The 22,500-nt window shown below is 36.7% G+C and overlaps 1 protein-coding gene across 4 annotated transcripts in view; it reads left to right on the top strand.

Annotated features, from left to right (window-relative positions):
- The window catches only part of LOC136854024 (fatty acid amide hydrolase 1-like), a 41,619-nt gene extending 19,346 nt beyond the window's left edge, over positions 1 to 22,273 (top strand). For all 4 annotated transcript variants that reach the window (XM_067130018.1, XM_067130019.1, XM_067130017.1 and 1 more), the window contains 10 exons: positions 2,305 to 2,508; positions 3,230 to 3,286; positions 9,085 to 9,314; positions 11,312 to 11,388; positions 12,844 to 13,014; positions 13,548 to 13,706; positions 14,269 to 14,586; positions 16,343 to 16,504; positions 20,600 to 20,739; positions 21,460 to 22,273. In XM_067130018.1, coding sequence (XP_066986119.1) covers positions 2,305 to 2,508; positions 3,230 to 3,286; positions 9,085 to 9,314; positions 11,312 to 11,388; positions 12,844 to 13,014; positions 13,548 to 13,706; positions 14,269 to 14,586; positions 16,343 to 16,504; positions 20,600 to 20,739; positions 21,460 to 21,597 — 1,656 coding nt within the window. In that variant the 3' untranslated portion in view covers positions 21,598 to 22,273. The remainder of the gene's footprint in view (positions 1 to 2,304; positions 2,509 to 3,229; positions 3,287 to 9,084; positions 9,315 to 11,311; positions 11,389 to 12,843; positions 13,015 to 13,547; positions 13,707 to 14,268; positions 14,587 to 16,342; positions 16,505 to 20,599; positions 20,740 to 21,459) is intronic.
- The last annotated feature ends 227 nt before the right edge of the window (positions 22,274 to 22,500 follow it).

The following is a 22,500-nucleotide window of genomic DNA, read 5'->3' as shown; positions in this document are numbered from 1 at the left end:
ATCCCTTTCATTCCTTTTACTTTACCTCCGCTCATATTGTCTTTTTTCCATCTTACTACCCACCGTCTCCTGACAATTATTTCATAGTGCAACTGCGAGGTTTTTCTCCTCTTACACCTTCCAAACCTACCTACTCTCAGTTTCCTTTTCAGCGCTGAATGACTTCATAGGTCTTAGTGATTGGCCGTTGGCCTAAACTCTACTGTATATTCCATATTCCATCCTCATCTGAATAATGACAAGACAGAAAACTGACATTCTTCTTTCCTTGAGCACATTTTCGTCAGTGAAACAAACAACTGTACTAGAGATCTTTGGTGGTATACAGTTCTAATCACCTAAAGACTACTTTCTGACTTGAAACAGCTGCTTCGGACCACGATCAGAATTTCCTCTGGTTTGTCTTCGGCAGCTCTATGCTTGTGAAAGTAACTTTCTACATTAATGTCACTATTCTTCCGTTGGTAAATATTTAAAAGGAACTAAATTATTCCTCTCTATTTGATTTATTTACATGATTTTTCATTCTGGAAGACGGCCTGTATAACATGTGAGGGTAGTTGAGGACAAGGTATCCATTGCTTAAGGGCCAATCAGAAGTATTTTCTGATGTCAGTAGCAATGAAAGCGGACAAATAATAATCCCGGTCAGGTGTTTTGAGGTATTTAGGTTTTAAGTGAATTTAGTACTTTACTTTCACTATTTGCTTTCTCTCTTTACTTTACTGCGTAGGTAATTATACTGCCCTAAAATGGAAAACTGCAGTATCTGCAAAATTTTCGAAATTGGGATATGCAACTTATTGCGCTCGTGAAATACTAATACATAAGTTACTGCAGTTTCAGAATGACTCTTCAGTGCTTTCCAGTAGTATTTAGGGGGTGCCATTTGCAGTATCTGCAAAATCATTAGTAAGGCAAGGGAAAACTGCATTATCTACCATTTTTCTCAGTTTTGTATTTTTGCAGATATTGCAGTCTTCCATTTTAGGGCAGTATGGGTACATACATATCCTCACAGCTACCAATGACCAACCCAGAACTAGAACATAACCCCCCAAGTAACAGAGATCTCACTAGAACTTACCTAACTAACCTAGCTTAGGGCGCCCTGCCCTGACTTGGCCGGGGGAAGCTTCGCCTCCCCAGGAACCCCCTGGCAACACTAACATTGGGCACTTGGTGGTTTAGAAAAGGGCGAGTGACTTTTATGTTACGGCAGTTTTCGCTACGAGGCAAAATTACCAACACCTACCCATGTCTCCTTACTTTGCATACTTCCCAGTTTAGAAAGTGTTTATTTTTTAGCTATTTTAGATTTTTTTTGCTTTTATGATGCATTTCTAAGCCAAAATTACTCTATAAAAATTTTGTTAAGCAAAAATTTTAGAGCTCGCAAAATGTAGTGATTTTTAAATATTCCTTATTAGTGATTTTTTAAATGATTAAATTACCTTAATAAAAATTTCCATATTAAATTTCCTTGTTAGTGATTTTTTAAGTTTCCCTGTTAAATTTCCTTATTAGTGATTTTTTAAATTTCGTTATTAAATTTCCTGATTAGTGATTTCTTAAAATTCCTTATTAAATTTCCTTATTAGAAATTTCTTAAAATTTCCTTGTTAGTGATTTTTTAAATTTCCTTATCGAATTACCTTATTAATGATTTTTTAAATTTCCTTATTAGTGATATTTTAAAATTTCCTTATATTAAATATCCTTATTAGTGTTTTCTTAAAATTTCCTTTTTAAATTTCCTTATTGGTGATTTCTTAAAATTTGCTAATTAAATTTTCGTAGTGATTTTTAAAATGTCCTTATTAGTGATTTTTTAAATTTCCTTATTAAATTTCCTTGTTAGTGATATTTAAATTTCTTATTAAATTCCATTATTAGTGATTTCTTAAAATTTATTATTAAATTTCCCTACCAGCGAATTCTTAAAATCTCCTTATTAAATTTCCTTATTAGTGATTTCTTAAAATTTCTGTACTAAATTTCCTTATTAGTAATTTCTTAAAATTTCCTTTATTAAATTTCCTTATTAGTGATTTTTAAAATTTTCCTTATTAGTGATTTTTAAAATTTTCCTTATTAAATTTCCTCATTAGTGTTTTCTTAAAATTTCCTTATTAAATTTCCTTATTAGTGATTTTTTAAATTTCCTTATTAAATTTCCTTATCATTGATTTTTAAAATTTTCATATTAAATTTCCTTATTAGTGATTTATTTAAAATTTCCCTATTAAATTTCCTTATCAATGATTTTTTAAATTTCCGTATTAAATTTCCTCATGAATCTAGGAGAAACTACAAGAAGCTGCGCAGAGAAAACAGAGCGAAGTGAAAGCCGCTCTGAACAGACTCGAAGGGGCTCTGAGCGAGGGCGGGGAGCTTCTGACGGAGGAGAGGCTGGCCATCTTAGCCCTTTCGCCTGACGTCCTCCTTCAGCAGCTCAAGGCAGGGCAGCTGATGCCCTCTGCTGTCCTACGCGCTTTCCAAGCAAAGGTAAGGAATAGAACCTCTTCCCCTTTCCTTCATTCCTGTGATAAAAGTAAACAGTCATCAGACATTTGTTGTCTTCTGTCATAAGAATTTTTTTTTTTTATTTTCACAAAAGTAATCATTCATCACATTTTTTTCTGACGTTACGTGAAAACTTTTTTTTTCACCTAATAATCATTCATTATATATTTTTCTTCTGATGTTACGTGAAAACTTTTTTTTAAGTTTCACAAAAGTAATCATTCATTATACATTTTTTTCTTCGGACGTTACGTGAAACTTTTTATTCCTGTTTTCACTAAAGTAATCATTCATCAGATATTTTTTTCTGACGTTACGTGAAAACTGTTTTTTTTTTATTATTTTCACATAAGTAATCATTCATTGTATATTTTTTCTTCTGACGTTACGTGAATTTTTTTTTTATTTTCACAAGAGTAATCATTCATCAGATTTTTTTTCCTTCTGACGTTACGTGAAAACTTTGTTCTTTATTTACACAAAAGTAATAATTCATTGTTTTTTTTTTTTTTGACGTTATGTGAAAAAATTTTTATTTTATTTCCACAAAAGTAATCATTCATCATTTATATTTTTTCTTCTGACGTTACGTGAAAATTTTTTTTCACGAAAGTGATTATTCATCAGATTTTTTTTCTTCTGACGTTATGTGAAAACTTTTTTTTTTATTTTCCTTTTCACAAGAAGTTTGTTTGGATTTCAGGCCATCGTCGTAACCTACCGCATTAACTGTGTCACAGAATTCATACCGCAGGCAGAGGTAAATATGGAATCTCTTTTTATTCTTATTCGTCTTGTTAAAAGATATATATATATATATATATATATATATATATATATATATATATATATATATATATATATATATATATATATGAGTCTTTACCTGTTTTAGTAATATTCTTTCATTGGCTAGTACTGTTCCACAAGAATCTCTCTCTCTCTCTCTCTCTCTCTCTCTCTCTCTCTCTCTCTCTCTCTCTCTCTCTCTCTCTCTCTCTCAATGCTGATATGACTAAAAGTCCCTGACACTGCATCTGCTAATAGCATCAGTGTCTCACTGCTTGTAATACTGAAAGCTGTAATGTATATCATTTGTGATTTCCTGCACAGCAAAACCACACCTTCCGTAGTTTAAGATACGAATATTGTAGAGGAGACTAATCAGGCAATTCCTGACAGCTGCAACTTTTTCATGTGTTGTACCTTGTCTTTATCAGCAGCAATGACGTGGGTCACAAAAAAAAATGAATTAGGGAGCTTCTGGTTGATTTTTGAACGCAACGTTTGCATTCTGGTTGATTTTTGAACACAAAAATCAACTATAACAACTTCTCCAGACTAATGACAAAATTTTTCTCCCCCCCTTAGCACAATGTCTTCAAAATCCGATTTTATATTCCTTTGTTGATAGCGTTCTTTTGTTGATATCATCTGAAAACGCCGTAGGAATAATGAGTTTCCTTCACTGTTGTATGACAAAGCAGTACAGCTGATTCATTTAGACTAGTATTCTATAAGCTGATGTAGGTCACGAGTTTGAACAGAAGGCAAGTCAGAATTAAATAGGGAAGAAAATGAGTGGAATTAATAATCCAGAAGCACTTTCTTCAACTGAGTTACTTTTTGCTTTAGTAAGAGCTGTTTTGAAACTTGTAGACGTTTGATATTGAAAAAAAGATATATATAAAAGATTTCATCTTCATTTGAAACGTCGCAAACCTTTCATGCAGTGCCCTCCTGGGAGACCGTAAGTCTTGTTATGATGCTTTTTATTCCCTTTAATCTTCTCATTAAAGCAGTCAAGTTAAGATGGTGGTGAGATGCCATGCATGAAGATAAGACCGTTATCATCACCATCATCACTTGCATGAAAAGACTAATTATGATACTTAAAATGTTATCAGTGGCTGGAAGTGCATGGCAGACATTGCTTATCGCTGTTCATGAATATCGTAAACATTGGACATTTTTAATTTCCGTGTATGAATCGTATGCTTTACTGTATGTCTGTAGTTAGTTGATATTCACATTGTCTTTAAATCAAGTTATGGTGACTTAAACTTTTTATTGCATGCATGCAAGCGCAAGAACTCATTTCGTAAACTGAGTGCTAAATAAGTTTAAGAATGGGGGCATTAGTGTCTAATGGTGAAAAACCTTTGCTTAAGTATGGCATTGGCAGGCAGGGCCGTAATCGTGCTGCTTTTCACAAGCACTTGTATGCACGTGCATGCATATACAACAAAGTATGGATTTAATTTCCTTGTACAGGTTATATTTCCGCTCACTCACCATGAGTTTATTCTGATATGACGAAAAAAAGTGCTATTTGACCTAAAGATGCGAAGGACGGGTACGTGAATTTATGTGGGTACGTGAATTTATATGGGTACGTGAATTTATACTGATAAGTTATCTTGTAAGAAAAGAGGAAAATCTTGCTTGAGGGAACTGTACCTGTATGTGTCGCTTTCAAAACAAAACGTGCAATTCGACGGGTTTCAGTAGGAGATGATATAATATTATATATAAAAACGAAAAGTTAATGACAATGAAAAACAAAAATTACAATAAAAAAAGGAAATAGATAAAAATATTATTAAATGCCTAGGCGAGTACAGGGACTACCAACCTCAGTAGGATGTAAAATATTCTCCACACCTAAATTCTGACATATAAACCTCACGGAACCAATATGAACTTTGCATCAAATCTGCAACAATTAAGACACGCTGACAGACCCAGTGACAATGATTTTTGTTCATAGAGCCAAATTAGCCTTGTCTGGCGAGTGGAAATGAGAAACGGATGTCATAGAATGAACAAGAACTTCAGTTATGTTTAAGAATGACTTAAGTAGGAAAGTACATCAGCCTTTCGTTTTTTCACCAAGATTAAATGAACCGTTTGCCTGTTAGAAAAGTCGATGAGTGCCAAGAAAAATGCTCCGCAGGGGGGTTAGTGCCGTCAGTGCACCTCACGCGCGCTGAGCTAGGCATTACTTCAGGTTTTTTGCAGCGTCCCTCCGGCCCCTAGCTGCAACCCCTTTCATTCCTTTTACTGTACCTCCATTCATATTGTCTCTCTTCCACCTTGCTATCCACCCTCTCCTAACAATTGTTTCGCAGTGCAACTGCGAGGTTTTCCTCCTGGTACACCTTTCAAACCTACTATTCTCAATTTCCCTTTCAGCGCTGAATGACCTCATAGGTTCCAGTGCTTGGTCTTTGGCCTAAATTCTATAATCCAATCCAGTCTACTTCAGTAGGAATGTGGGTACAAAAAGGAAACATAGGACACCCCAGAAGGATCTCGAGGGAAACTTTATGAAGTAACAGCTACATGCTGCTGAGCCTATGTTATCACGTCAAACTTTTGTTCCCCCGTAGGGGGTTAGTACCGTCAGTGTACCTCACGTGGTGCACTGTAGGCATTACTAAAGGTTCTTTGCAGCTGCAACCCTTTTCAGTCCTTTTACTCTACCTCCATTCATATTATCTCTCTTCCACCTTGCTATCCACCCTCTCCTAACACTTGCTTCATAGTGCGTCTGCGAGGTTTTCCTCCTGTTACCCCTTTCAAACCTACCTACTCTCAATTTCCCTTTCAGTGCTAAATGACCTCATAGGTCCCAGTGCTTGGCCTTTGGCCTAAACTCTGTATATTCCAACGTTTGTTCCTTTCGACAGTCTCGCTTAATAGGAATATTGTATCGTATCCTGACAGATTCTGGTGTATGTATCCAGTTCATACTGCGAATGTGAATTTTTCTGTATGAAATTATCTTTATGACCATAAAACTTTTTACTCTTTTCGAAGACATTTACGTTTCAAAGGCAGGTGATTTATATGTTTTTGTTAAATTCCATTCATCCATAAATCCCATCTTGAAAATACGAAAATAAAATAACGATGAATTCTCGTGTTTATTTTTTTTTTTTATAAAACACTGAAACTCATGACAGTCGGTGTTGTTTTCTTGTACAGGACACATCAGATAAATCACCGGTCAAGTAAAGCATGCAGATTTAGCCTTTTCCAAAGAGAAAAGTAAACTTTACAAACTAAAGCCCTAAGATCACTCTCCGTCCCTCCTGTGAATTATATGAGCGTAAAAGTGGATAAGTTATAACCATATCTTGGCCTGATACTGTCTGATGGATGTATGAATCTGGAAAATATTACTTAACTCTCCTTTTAATATTCGTAGAAGCCATGTAACACAATCCACACTTGCTGAAAATAGAAGAGAGGCAAAAAAAAAAGTAAAAAAAAAATGCTCCGAAGTTTCTTCGGCGCAACCGAGTTTTCTGTACAGCCGCTACAGCATATAATCAAGGCCACCGAAAATAGATCTATCTTTCGGTGGTCTCGATTTAATGCTGTATGAGCCGAGCCCATGAAACTTTAACCAATTTGGTATGTTTAATGATTGGAGGGTGGTTGATCAACATACCAATTTGCAGCCCTCTAGCCTCAGTAGTTTTTAAGATCTGAAGGCTGACAGAATAAAGGCGGACGGACAGACAATAGTTTTCTTTGACAGAAAATTAAAAACGCCAAAAATTTTTGCTTATTGACAGAAGTACACGAAGCAAAGGAATTTATAAATGAGTGACTCCTTTATATAAGTTTTATGTATATATGTAATGAATGTATGATATTAATTATATGGCTGCGCCTGCTCTTTTTTTTTAAAGAGTTATTATTAGAACTGGCAGACATTAAATCTAAATAAGGTATGTAGAACAGAAAACTCTGACCGCATGACTTTGCATTGCTTCGAAAGCTACATTTTCTGCTATTGCTCAATTTTTTTAATTTTTTTATGTTGGGGACATGACTCTGAAATTAATACACATCTGATCTGTTTTCCAAGAACGATGATGCATGATGACCTGAAATCTTCCTTTTATTTCTCCTGTGATTTTATGATCTGATAATTTTTTCATGAACGCTATGCACTTTTGATAATGTTTTCATGAACATTATCTACTTTTTTCTTTGACACAGTTAATAGATTTTAATGCAACAGTAGCTTTTATAACCTTATGGATGAGATGTGAAACGCTGTACATGTTTCTTTCGTTCAAGAGTTAATATTTGGGAAAGGGCAGCTGAGTGTTATTCGAAATGATTTTCCTTGTTAGGTGATGCTGAAAGATGGCCCAAGGGTTAACTTAGTAGTGTCACTTTTGTGCAGAAAATTAAGGGCTTTGCAAGTCCCTTTACCTTATGGGCCAAATTCTATATATTTTAAACCTAACCTGAAGTCATCCCAGGTCACACAGACCAGTACAGTCTCATCTGAGAAAAAAAAAAGCTTGTACTCTTTCAATTTACCTGTTTTATAAATTGAAACTCCTCAATAAATAATACCTTTGGCCATACAGCGATAACCATTCGCCTTTGCTTTCGGTACAATAATACCAGATTTACAAGCGATCACCATTAGGCAAAAATACATGACGAAAAACTCGACATATAGCCCTATTTCTGCCACCATGAGAGCCCCTTCCCGAGTTCAGTAGCATCCAAAGTCGTGTCCATTACAACATAAAAGCCAGTTTGTTTTAGTTTTTGAAAATTATCCGGATTACAGTCATGTCGCTATGTCCCTGATACCGGCAGATTCCGCAGGAGAACTTCTGAGTGTGGAAACTGAAAGGACTTTTAAGTTGTAAATGCAGTCCTGACTTTTAAGTTGCCAATGCAGCCCGGAATTTTAAGTTGCAAATGCAGTCCGGACTTTTAAGTTGTAAATACAGAGTCGTCGCATCAGAGGCTGCCATTTCAGAGGATAAGTAGTGGCTGCTTGCCGCACATTTTGTTCAGGTTACTGGGGCCCCGTTCCCAGCGCCCCCAATCTGCTAATATCATTCTTATTGCTAATTTCACTGTCTTTATTACATGCAGTATTATTACTATTATTAATAACAGTTGTCAAGTTTCTTTACGTCAACATTCCACTTAAGTTCTGCAGATCATTCTGCTGTAACTTAAAGGTTATAGATGCCACTCTTGCGTTGTAATGATAAGATATGAGATATACATAAACATAAAAACACAAACCACAGACACATGTATAGATACATACATACATACATACATATATATATATATATATATATATATATATATATATATATATATATATATATATATATATATATATATATATATATATATATATATATATATATATGTATGTATATTATACTTAGATATACTAGAAAATTTAATTTTACCAGATTGAAATATAAATGCTATGGGATATATAGAAAGTAACCAAAGTTTTGAGAGGTTTTGTGCCATTTTTATGTGCTGCAGTTCATAAATGACTAAGAAAAATGTGAAATCACTCGTGATCTTTAGTAATGTAATACTTTTGATGCAAGAAAACTAGATTGGCGTTGAGACTTGCCATTAAATTATTATTATTATTATTATTATTATTATTATTATTATTATTATTATTATTATTATTATTATTATTATTATTATTATTATTATTATTATTTTAGCACTCACGAAATCTCCAACGAATTTTGACAGACTTGGGCGTCTGCACTTGAGGTGAAGGGTCCAAATTCAGGGTCACTTCCCCTGTACGGGCTGCCAGTAAGCATCAAAGACAACTTCCAGGTTCAAGGCCTTGACACCAGCCATGGCCTGGCTAAATATCTGTACCAGTCTGCTCCCTGCCATTCTACACTTGTCCAGTCGCTGTTGGCTTTGGGGGCCATCCCTTTCTGCAAGACCAATATTCCCCAAACTCTTCTGAGGTAAGTTAATGGGCAGGTGATGGAAGAAAGATGCACCAGTTCCTTTATTCGCTTGTAAAGTATTGTGGTGCTCTGTGGCCAGTTTGATGGAAAAATTTTAGTTTCTCCCCACGTTGCAGAATCTAGTATATCTACAACGATCTGTTGTCCCCTGAGTTTTATGTAAAAGCAGTCAGAACAGGTCAGCTGTTGTGGTCTAGAAATTTGCCAGATAGGTACTTGTGAGTAAAGAAGAAATTACTAGCTTTATAATTTTTTTTTATTCTCTTTCAGTTAACAGACCACCTCCTGAATGGACATTTTCTCAAGATTAAACTAATTTTCTTCTTTGAAATAGTTTTTTTTTATGAAGCTCCCAGCTTAACGGAGAGTTAGGAAACTTCAAAAGTTGGTTTTGGTGTTCATATGGGATAGTCTTCAACTTGTTTATCTCACGGAGCTAATTACAGGTCATAAAAAAGAAATGTCAGACCCTTGGAGCCAAAGTATAAAAGGATGCCACAATATAGAGCGGAAACTAGCAATAAGCTGGCGTTGCAGCTTGAACAGTTATCTTTAACAATTGTCAGGTTGCACCCACTGTCAGTGGATAACATGACTTCATCTGCAGTGTCTTAAAGGGCCTTTCTGATTCATCAGACGTTAAAGGAAAGTACCCAGACTCTTTGACCCCGTAGGGGGGTAATGCCGTCAGTGCACCTCATGCGGTGCACTGTAGGCACTACTTAAGGTTCTTTGCAGAGTGCCTTCGGCCCCTAGCTGCAACCCTTTTCGTTCCTTTTACTGTACCTCCTTTCATGTTCTCATCTTCCATCTTACTTTCCACCCTCTCCTAACAGTTGATTCATAGTGCAACTGCGAGGTTCTTTTCCTGTTACACCTTTCAAACCTTTTACTGTCAATTTCCGTTTCAGCGCTGAATGGCCTGACAGGTCCCAGTGCTTGGCCTTTGTCCTAAATTCTACATTCAATTCAATTCAGACCTTATGAATTAAGTGCACTAAAAATTATTTTTTTTAGCGTGTGAGCAATTAAAACACAGTGAATTAAATTACCATTAGTTTTCTACAAATTGTCTGTCTGTATGTCGATTTTGTACACATTGGCTCAGTTTGCCCCCTGTATGTAATGCTAAATTTTGTGCATCTCCAAAAATGATAGAAGTAAAGGAAGTCTCTGTCTGTATATGTACTTACATTACATTATATATCTGTTACAGGCAGATAGCGAAACCAGGCATTTCGCGAACTGCCTGAAATTTCAGGCAGATAGCGAAATGCACTTAGGGACATTTGAACCCCCAGGGGCTAGTACTAAACACGGCGTAATACCTTTGACCCCCAGGGGCTAGCACTAAACACGGCGACACTGTTTTGCCGTTTTTAGTACTAGCCCCTGGGGGTGGGATCAAATGTCCCCAAGTGCATTCGCTATCTTTCTGAAATTTCAGGCAGATAGCAAAATGCACTTAAGGACATTTGATCCCTCAGGGGCTAGTACTAAACACAGAGAAATATATTTGATCCCCAGGAGCTAGTACTAAACATGGCAAAACAGTGTAGGGAAGTTACTGTTTTGCCGTGTTTAGTACTAACCCCTTGGGGGATCAAATGTCCCTAAGTGCATTTCGCTATCTGCCTGAAATTTCAGGAAGATAGCGAAATGCATTTAGGGACATTTGATCCCCAGGGGCTAGTACTAAACACAGCGAGATACATTTGACTCCCAGGGGCTAGTACTAAACACGGTGAAACAGTGTAGGAAAGTCACTGTTTTGCCGTGTTTAGTAATACTGTAGTCCGGGGTGGGGAGGCGATCAAATGTCCCTAAGTGCATTTCGCAGACTGCCTGAAATTTCAGGCAGTCCGCGAAATGCCTGATTTCGCTATCTGCCCATTATGTAAAGTGAGAAAGTCCTTGTGAGTGTGAATTCAACGTATTTTTGCACTGACACCCACCTACAGAGACCACAAAGGTAACACGCATTAAATTTCCAGCTACCGGTGCAGCAATCCCGTGTGGGGTGAAACGGTCAACCCCTTTAATCCACAGCGGACTTGTGGGGGGTCGTCGGGTAAGTATATCCATTGATCCTTGCTTATGGTCCAAACTAAAGATAACACGTCACATGTCTTTCAGACGAAGGCAAATTCATCTTCAGTCATGATTTAGAAGATAGTTTTACTGATTAAACGTATATCAACACTGTGAATTCCATTTCTGTGCATTCCCGCAGGGAAGTAGTGCCGTCAGTGCACCTCGTGCGGTGCACTGTAGGCATTACTGAAGGTTCCTTGCAGCGTGCCTTCGGCCCCTAGCTGCAACCTCTTTCATTCCTTTTACGGTACCTCCTCCATTCATATTCTCGTTCTTCCATCTTGCTATCCACCCTCTCCTAGCAATTGTTTCATAGTGCAACCGCGAGGTTTTCTTCCTGTTACACCTTTCAAACCTTTCTACTTTCAATTTCCCTTTCAGCACTGAATGACCTCATAGGCCGGAGCGCTTGGTCTTTGGCCGAAATTCAATATTCCATTCCTATACATGGCCGGTAGGGTCTTAGTTGACACACTCCAGGATGGTGCTTAATGTCTAGGTATCCAAATTATACGTAGGAAAATCATAGTGAACCATCCCAGACCTTTTAGTGAATTATGTGTGTGACAAATCTCAAGTCTGCAAATGGCTATGCTGAAAAGGTCTGAAGATCAGAAAGAAGCTAGTTCCTTTACGATTAATTGCCGAAAGAACCTTGAATATCGTAGTGAACCAAACTCCAGATATATGTTCAAAGAAATGTAAAATTTTGAGGGTTAACTTTTCATCTCTCTCTCTCTCTCTCTCTCTCTCTCTCTCTCTCTCTCTCTCTCTCTCTCTCTCTCTCTCAGTGCATGTAAAAATTTTATCTCAATAGGAAAATATGCAGGGCTAATGATATATATAACAGGGATTTTGGAGATAACTGGAAGATGTCACATCTGTGGCTGGAAATTTCTTGGGAAACTTGAACGTATTTTGACTCTTGAAGCAGCTGCATGTCCTCATGCTTATGGATAGCACTGAGAAACCTAAATTCTTATATACGAATTATTCTATAAACACCCATTAAAGATATCCACCGACTTCACAAAAAGCAATTTAGGTAGTCGGTCATACAGTGAATATAGGAAAATTCCTGATATTATTCTACAACTTTGCTACTAATTCTGGTTTTCCCCATCATAATTTTTCATATTATTATTATTATTATTATTATTATTATTTTTATTATTATTATTATTATTATTATTATTATTATTATTATTATTATTATTATTATTATTATTATTATTATTCAAAAGATGAATCCTATTCATATGAAACAAGCCCAGCATGGGGGCCATTGACGTAAAATTCAAGCTTCCAAAGAATATTATGGTGTTCATTCGAAAGATGCAACAAAAGGTAATAGGAATTACAGAAAGAGGAGATCAGCTGTACTATAGTAACATTTCATTTACTAAACACTTCTGAATATAATCCAACGAAGGTGGCGAAGCTGCTCTCATAGGTGCAGGAGGCTCGATGCTCGGCCTGGGATCGGATACAGGAGGCAGCATCAGAATTCCTGCTCACTTCTGCGGTGTCGTGGGCATCAAACCCACCAGTGGAAGACTCAGTTCCAAAGGCCTCAGAAAGGGCGTCAGGGGCATCGTTGGAAGTAAGTGAGACTATTAAAAAAAAAAATCATCATCGAGTTGAAATATGAGTAGATGAAGACACTCAGTGATTTCTCTTTTGACGTGTTTTGCTCAGTTGATGGTGGCTAGAAAGTCATGCAGCTGGATCCTCTGAGGTACCTTAGCTGTCTAATGCCAAATAGTAACCACGCAAGCAGTGCTCTGAACAGTGCCACAACCATTCTCAGATTTGTATTTTGATCTATGTTCCCCACTACTGTATATATAACCGGCTAATGTAGTAATAGTTTTCAGTTTTCAACACCAGAATGTTCTCCTGAATCAGAATCCCTGAATGAATGTGGCAGTGTTTCTGCACTAGAGGTTAATCGTTGTCTCTGAGGTCAGAAGCTGAATGTGGCGGCGACTACTATTTTATTATTGTGTCTATCTACCTCCTCTTCAAGGAAATAGTTCAAATTGGCCTAAAAGAAAATATCAGTATCTTCTTCTGTTTATAAGATACTTCTCATATTATTTCATAAGAGACCACTAAATAGAAATTTCCCCGCAGTTGAGAGTGCTCCAGGCTTCTTAGGGAGCGACGTCTCCATTGTCGTGACTGCCCTCCGCTCTGTGCTAGAAGGAGGTCCTATGATGGAGCTTGACCCTGAATTGCCACCGCTTTCCTGGAGGCATCATATCTTTAATGATATTCGTCCTCTTACTATTGGTAAGCATAGGATGTCGAGTACTCAAAAGGCACTCGATTAGGACTAATGGACTCAGATATTGTAAAGATTAAAATGTTCATAGACTCAAGAAGCAGTGTAGTAATATATATATATATATATATATATATATATATATATATATATATATATATATATATATATATATATATATATATATATATAAATTTCTGACGCACATCGGGATCGAACCCCGGTCCCCCAAATGAAAGGCCAGGGCGCTACCCATTGAACCACACCGATTGTGCCCTGGCCCGTCATTTGAGAGACTGGGTTCGATCCCGATGTGAGTGAGAAATTTATTTCTATGAGACACATGCTCATGTGCTCATTAGTGCCATATATATTTATATATATGTATATATATATATTTATATTTATATATATAATTTCATATTGCAAAAATGCATAAAGTTTTTTGAAGTATAATGATTATATGAGATGTTTTGTCTTTTGTTCACCTTTGCAAACATGACGAGACGTATTTTAGGTGAAACTACTAATATTCTGTCCCAAACCCTCCCCCTCCTCCACCACCACCAGGCTGGTACGAGGACGACAACCTATTCCCAGTAACACCCGGCTGTCGACGAGCCGTGTATGAGGCTCGGCAGGCTCTAGCAGCAGCCGGACACAACATGGTGCCGTTCACCCCTCCAGCGGTAGACCACGCGTGGAAACTGATCACGTCCTGCTTCAGCGCAGATCAGGGCCGCAACGTCATCTCCATGTGGGAGAACGAGGAGACGGAGAGCACCATGGAGGACAACCTGAGGCTGCTGGCAGCTCCTCGCTTCGTCAAGGCGGTTAAGAAGCACATGATTCACAGGAAGTCGCCTCTCCTCGCGGAGCTTCTGTCCAGTTAGTGTCTTTCGATGTCTTTTCAAACTTGTCACTGTAGGATAAACTGGAATGAAAGAGTGATATGTAATCAGAGTGTTGGACTAAAAGAGCGGAGCTTTCCCCAAGAGTACTTGTACCTTTTAAAACTTGTAACTGTAGGATGCAATAAATGAATAATAAAAAATGATGAATAATCGGAAAGCTGTACGAAACGAAGAAACTATGAGCGTAGATGATTTAGACAAATTAACCCCTAGAGTAGAACTTTTTAGAGCAAAGCTCTAAACTTTCGTCCAGTAAGTATCTTTTCAAGTTTGTAACTCTAGGATGAAATAGAATGAAAGAATGATATACCATCGGAGAGCTGGACGAAACATGAAGAAACTATGTGGTAAATGATTTAGACAAATTAACCCCCTAGAGTAGAGCTTTCTACAGCAAGGCCCTATAAGAAATTTGTTGTCTGTCTCCGAGAGTTCTTGTATCTTTTCAAACTTGTCACTGTAGGATGAAGTAGAATGAAGAATGAAAGAGTGATATGTAATTGGAGAGCTGGACGAAACATGAAGAAACTATGGGGGTAGATGATTATGACGAATTAACCCCTAGAGTAGAGCTTTCTACAGCAAAGCTCTATAAGAAATTTGTTGTCTGTCTCCGAGAGTACTTGTATCTTTTCAAATTTGTAACTGTAGGATTAAATAGAATGAAAGAATGATATATAATCGGAGAGCTGGACGAAAAATGAAAGTATGGGGGTAGATGATTATGACGAATTAACCCCTAGAGTGGAACTTTCTACAGCAAAGCTCTGAACTTTTGTCCAGTTAGTAGCTTTTGAAGCTTGTAACTGTAGGATGAAATAGAATGAAGTATAAAAGAAATGGTAAATGATCGGAGAGCTGGACAAAACATGAAGAATCTTTAGGGATTGATGATTTAGACAAATTAACCCATAGAGTAGAGCTTTGTACAGCAAAGCTCTATAAGAAATTTGTTATCTGTCTCTGGGAGTACTTGTTAATTTTGACAGTCGATAGTTTTCAAATTTTACTTACTCGCTGTAGGGAATTCATGCTCAATGCACATTTTAGATTAATTGTCAGTTTATTTTCTTTGGCTCTTTGTGCCGACCAATTTTTGATTTTTTTTTTAAGATCTCAAAGAATTGAATCAAAATGTGAACTGCACTGTAAAGACACCAATCAATATGGTCAAGGTGAATTGGAAATGAAATAAAACATACAGAGTTGAAAAGGGATAAGCTACTATAAGGTGTAAATAACCTTGATATGGTATCCGTTTAGTAGATATTGCTACTTAACAGACATGGTTTCAATTTTGCAAAACCCTTTAAGGTTTTCTACATTTATCATTCAATCTTTGACTTTTAGGAAGAATATGAATAACCCCGAACTTCACCTTTGATAAGATTTAGATAAATATTCTTGGAAGCTGGAATTTCAAGACAGTGGCCCCTTTGGTGGCATGTGCAATATGAATAGGGTTTATCTTCTGAATAATAATAATAATAATAATAATAATAATAATAAAGCTTAAATTTCAAATCAGTGGCCCCTGCGGACCTGTTCCATAAGAATAGGGTTCATCTTCTGAATAATAATAATAATAATAATAATAATAATAATAATAATAATAATAATAAAGAAGCTTAAATTTCAAATCAATGGCCCCTGCTGGCTTCTTCCATAAGAATATAAGGTTCATCTTCTGATTAATAAAATTTCTCCGTTTTTCGCACCATTTGCAAAAGGTGGAACGGCCAGATCACATCAGCTATGGCGAGCCTTGGGAGACAGACAGGACTACATCAACGACGTCCTCAATTCGTGGAAGTCACAGCATCTAGATATTGTCCTTTGTCCCGCATTCTCCATGCCGGCACCTCCTCCGTCATACCCAGCTAAGATTATGGGTAAGTTGCCACCAAGATGAAAGGATTGATGAAGTTGAGTGTAACTGGTTTTTGTGTGTGTATATATATAATATAAATATATATATATATATATATATATATATATATATATATATATATATATATATATATATATATATATATATATATATATATATATATATATATATGTGTGTGTGTATGTATGTATATATAGTTATATATATAGATATATATATGGTTATATAGATAGACAATATTTTATACATACACACATTATATATATATACTCTGTATCTAATGTGTGTATATGTGTTATGCTGATGACCTGATTAACCAAAAATTGCCCATACTGACGATGATAAGGAAAAATGAAAAGGTAAAAAGAGTAGGGATAAAAAAGAAAAAGTATTAGGAGAGGTTATGGGAAGTATCAGAAGCTAGGAATAAAATAGAAAACTCTTCCATTTCTTTATGTTAATGCACAAATTATGTCAATATTTATGTGGTCTATATATAGTATCCATGGAAACAGCGATGCATTCAAATGAAGTCCATCCCCAGTGACTTAATGCTTGTCTCTGTGGACAAGTGTTTTCCTTGATAGGTTTTGTGTGCGTTTCATTTTTGGATTGTGTTATTCGTTGTTGTTGTTTCCATTAATCAGCTGTTATAAATGTATGTTTTCCTTGGCTGGAAGCATTACACTAATCTTGTTCTTGATTAATTACGTTGGATACATTGTTGTGAATTGACAGACCTGCTTTTTCAAGTTTTCACTTTTTGAAACTGGCTATTATACCCCGTAGGGGCGTATTACCATCAGTGCATCTCATGTGGTGCACTGTAGGCATCATTTAAGGTTCTTTGCAGCGTCTCTTCGGCCGCAAGCTGCAAACCTTTTCATTCCTATTACTGTGCCTCCGATCATATTCTCTTCCTTTCTTTTACTTTCCACCCTCTCCTAACAATTATTTCACGGTGCAGCTGCGAGGGTTTCCTCCTGTTACACCTTTCAAATATTTTTACTGTCAGTTTCAGTTTCAGAACTGAATGACCTCAAAGGTGCCGGCGCTTGGCCTTTGGTTTAAATTCTGTATTCTATTCTATTCCTATTTTGGCAATTATTAGGACTGTAGCTGGTATTACTTGTCTTTTAAACTTTTTCATTTTATAGTTTGTTTTTCTTTACAGCGGTTACGGTTTGTTCGGCATGAGAGAATAAAGTGATAAATCGTCCATAAAACTTATGAAGTTTTGTGTGCGCCTTAGGCCACTTTAGAATGTGTAACTTTCCCCAACATTTGGCGTTGTAGTTTTGCCCGGGAGAGCGCTTAAAATGAGTCATTTGGCATTTGGATCCCCGCCCTTATTCATCCATTCTATATCAGCAAAGACTGTTTGCATCAGGCACCAACTTGTGGAAAGCAGGAATCACCTGCTGCCTTTTCAGGGAGTATCGATCCCATTGACTTGGGGGAGATATATACTGCTTGGTAACGTGAGTGTAACATCAGCTAAGGTAATGGTGCACTGGATTCTTTCTTTTATGTAAAGAGAATCCAAGTAGTTTCAGAAAAGGCCCCTTCCTTAACTGTGCACTCAGCAGGTGACATATTCCCCTGTCAGATTTACTCCATCCAAATGTGGAGAGAATAGGTATTTTGTATATGATGTAAGGTTTTTTCTTGCATTATATCACTGATCCCACCTTTAGCATTTCTCCAGAGGCCTTCGCTTCCACAAGATGGTCTCTGTGTCATTTTTCTGTGGATATTTTAGCCACTGTTCTATTAAGGAATGGCTCCTTTCTTAATCCAGGCAGTCTCACAATACCTGTTGGGCTACCACTTCCTATATTTTCCCCTCTACATCAATTACACTGAAGTAGGAAAGGTCAATTACAACTTTTCCCTCTCCCTCTACTCCTTCTCTGGTTAATCCATCTGGTCTTCAAATGCTGTCTTACCTTTAGGTCTGTTGCAAAATTTATTGAAGTCGGATATCTCACTCATTAAAGGCCACCCATCAACAGACTTTCAGATTTGTTTTGACCCAACAGGGACAGTGTCATAATGGATATCTTCCATTCATACTAAAAGACCAATGAGATCCAGATGTGAGCCTTAGAACCTCCTTTACTAAATTCAGCAAACTGCATGTGGTGTTAGTGAAGGTCATGTAGGTTCATGTATAACTGTCTTATGCTGTGCACCGGAGGTCCTGGTGAAGATTCAGACTGCAGGGATAGGACTATACAGTACTATTGAACGTACATTTTGCCGTAAACATAACGGTTTTAGTTAAATTTACAGACAACGTGGAAGACAGCAGCCAACTCAGCATACAGTAAGTTTGCGTGTTAGAATACATTTCAGACTAATGATGGTCATTTTTCGTGAGTTAATGAATAATGTCATTTTACTTTTTATTCTCGCTCACTTCATTTAAGGTGGATGTTGGCGATGTTCACTGCTGACCATTTTGTTTCTTTTTAGTAGGTAGATAGGCGTTTTGATGACCCGACTTCGGATTCACCTTCATTATTCATTTTGTCTACACTAGACTTAGCAACAAAATATTCCTTCGTGACTGATTTGTGTGTGTGTGTGTTTTGTTTCATGACACCCACCCTGTATCTGGGAGTAGCTTGCATTCCCTTAATGCCTTGCAGAAGAGACATCAACGAGACATTGAGGAAACATCTTGAAAGCATGAATAGCTTGGGTAATGAACATTGATATGAATTGAGTTTACATGTGACTATTAACAGCTTGAAACTTTCCATTCTCTAAAAATGACCATAGTTCCTCTGAGGGGAATATTCAACGGAAATGAAATATAGGTCTATTTATTTATGTAGTCTATAATGACTTAGAACATCATTGATGGGTTTTAAATATAAACCATGTTCTAAAAAGGACCTTAGTTCTTCTGAGAGGAATATTCAGCGGAAGTGAAGTACAGTATATAGGTCTACTTATTGTGTAGTATATAATGACTGATCCTAAATATAAACCATGCTCTAAAAATGGCCTGAGTCCCTCAGAGAGGAATATTCAACAGAAGTAAAGTACAGTATAGGCCTACTTATTGTGTAGTATATAATGACTTAGAACATCTTAAATGGGTCTTAGATATAAACCTATTAGTTTGCATGAAATTCAGCGTTCTCGTTCGCACCTTTTGCTGCAGAATGTCGATGCTCCACAGGTGGAATAGAGATGACACATATGACAGGTAGACTCAGTGGCGTAAATAAGGAACTAAGGGGTTCCGTTGTAAAGTCGGCTGTGTTGTTTTTGTTTTAGTTGTATGAAATAAAATAAATGACTGAGACGTAGTACTTTTAGTACTTTTTAGCACGGGGATGGGGTGGCACTTTCAGAGTCCGTCCCGGGCGCCACTGAAGCTATTGTAGTTACACCACTGGGTAGAATGAGGAGTCTTATACCTTGTTTGTTTTTTTGATTTGGAGTTTCATCTCATCCTCAAGATCAGTACAAAGGCATTTGTAAAACAATGGGGGAGGGACAGCCTATGCAAAGTTAGGAAACAACAGAAGGAAAAAAAAAATACCTCTCTTTGCATGAAGTCGTTTCAAAAGGAACTATATACACGTAGTATAGCATTGTTTTGGTATAGTGTTTTGTTCCCCGAAGGGAGATAGTGCCGTCAGTGCAACTCATGCAGTGCACTGTAGGCATTACTTACGGTTCCTTGCTGCGAACATTCGGCCCCTAGCTGCAATCCATTTCATTCCTTTTACTGTACCTCCTTTCATATTTTCTTTCTTCCATCTTACTTTTCTCACCCCTCTCCTAACAATTGATTCGTATTGCAACTGCGAGGTTTTCCTCCTGTTACACCTTTCAGACCTTTTTGCTGTTTATTCCAGTTTCAGCGCTGAATGACCTCATAGGTCCCAGCGCTTGCCCTTTGGCTTAAATTCTATATTCTGTTCTATTCTGTTCTTGCATCAGTTCGTTATAATGAGAACTACATACTCGTAGTATAATAATAGAATATTTTTAAGTTTAATGTTTGGTTAAGTTAATCTTGACGGTAACTGTGAGTGGCATAGCTCATGTTTCCCCCTTTATTTCAACGCTGCAGCGGCTTTTATCACAACCTGTCTGTACAACCTGCTGGACTTCCCCGCCGGCGTGGTTCCTGTGACGCGGGAGAACGAAGAAGACCAGGTCAAGCTGCAACACTATCCTACTAATGACCTGATGTTCCAGTTGGTAAAAGAGGTCAGTCGCTATTTTTGTCGTTTCTTTGACTGAAAAGCGCACATCAGCAGGGCTTTTTTTTCCTGAGATTTTATCGTAATGTAGTAAATGATTTTTCAAGAACATGCCTGAGCATTAGGCAACATGTTGATGTTTTTTCTATTTTGCAACATTTTTCATATTTTTTCTAAGTATTTTGCAACATGTTTCATATTTTTTCTTAAGTATTTGCAACATTTTTCGTATTTCTTTTAATCTCCGACATTGGTCTAATGACAAAATACGTATATATATATATATATATATATATATATATATATATATATATATATATATATATATATATATATATATATATATATATATATATATATATATATATATATATATATATATATATATATATATATATATATATATATATATATATATATATATATACTCTGTATATATGACACTGCGGGCAGGACTTATTATATCACTTGATGTTTTACTGTCTTCAGCATTCTTTTTCAAGGCCATTCATATATGTAGAACCATTCTACGGTGGAATATCATGTAAAAACTTACCTGTTTTAGCTATAATTACAGCCTTTCCTTTTACAATGGTTAATTTTGAGAACAAAGAATGCTTGAAGCTTTCTGAACGTCGTAGGTATATATTAGATTCTAAATCATGAATGCCTAACCAGTTATGAAACATTAGGCTGTAGGCGATTAATTTCTGAAACTCCCTGACAGGCCACCACTGGAGCGGTTGGCATGCCCATCGGCGTCCAAATAGTGGGTCTCCCATGGCAAGAGGAAATGGTCTGCAGGGGCATGATGGAAGTTGAACGCGCCCTGAAGGATGCCAATGCTGAAAAGGAAGCGAAGTGAACGCGTCTGTGATGAGCTGAAAAAAAAGAAAAAAACTATATAATATCTCTGTCAGTGTTTTTACGTTCGTGTAGAGGATTATTTTTGCCATCGCTCGTTTGCAGATCTCCGGAGGCTTTGCGTGTCTTCAAGCGACCGCTTCCTCTTGAATCCATTCATACTTCTCGAAGGTGTAATTTCAGCTCGCTATTGCTTCTGGCGAAGCAATGACGAGCGGAGTTATACGTTGGCGGAGAGGAGACTGAAACGAGCTTAAGCTTTCGGTGACACTAGACGTGTTTTGATGTGCTTACTACGAGCTTCACTGTACTTGTCCAGTGTGAATCCACAAAAAAAAAAGTCCTGTGTTTCTGGATGTCATCTGCCTCTAGTTGAGGAACTCTTGGCCTCAGAGTAGTAGATTCTTCGGGAACCCATATACTCGCATTGTGGCTTTTTCGCTTTTCAAATTGGTCCTATATATATATAGACATTACTTTGTACTGATTATATAGATCAACGGAAGAAGAACATTTGTAAAGAAAGAGACTAAATATTAGCCTAACGTCAGGACATCAGTGCAATGGTATGTTCATGCACTCACACATAAAAACAACACCCGCTTCCACACACACAAACACTCCCATACACACATATATATATACATACATACACATATTTTATTTATGTATACATCTATAAAATATATATATATATATATATATATATATATATATATATATATATATATATATATATATCTCCATACACATAAATTATATATATATATATGTATATATATACACACACATATACATATACATCTATATACACATAAAATTATATGGTGTTGCACTGATGCCCAGTGCGTATACCGCATTAACAAAACGTAGTGCCTCAAGAGTCTTTCTGAGATGGTTTATT

Source organism: Macrobrachium rosenbergii, chromosome 28 (genome assembly GCF_040412425.1).
Source record: "Macrobrachium rosenbergii isolate ZJJX-2024 chromosome 28, ASM4041242v1, whole genome shotgun sequence".
NCBI classification, from domain to species: domain Eukaryota; kingdom Metazoa; phylum Arthropoda; class Malacostraca; order Decapoda; family Palaemonidae; genus Macrobrachium; species Macrobrachium rosenbergii.
The sequence above is the reverse complement of the archived record's forward strand: the minus strand, read 5'-3'. Positions and strand labels throughout refer to the sequence as shown.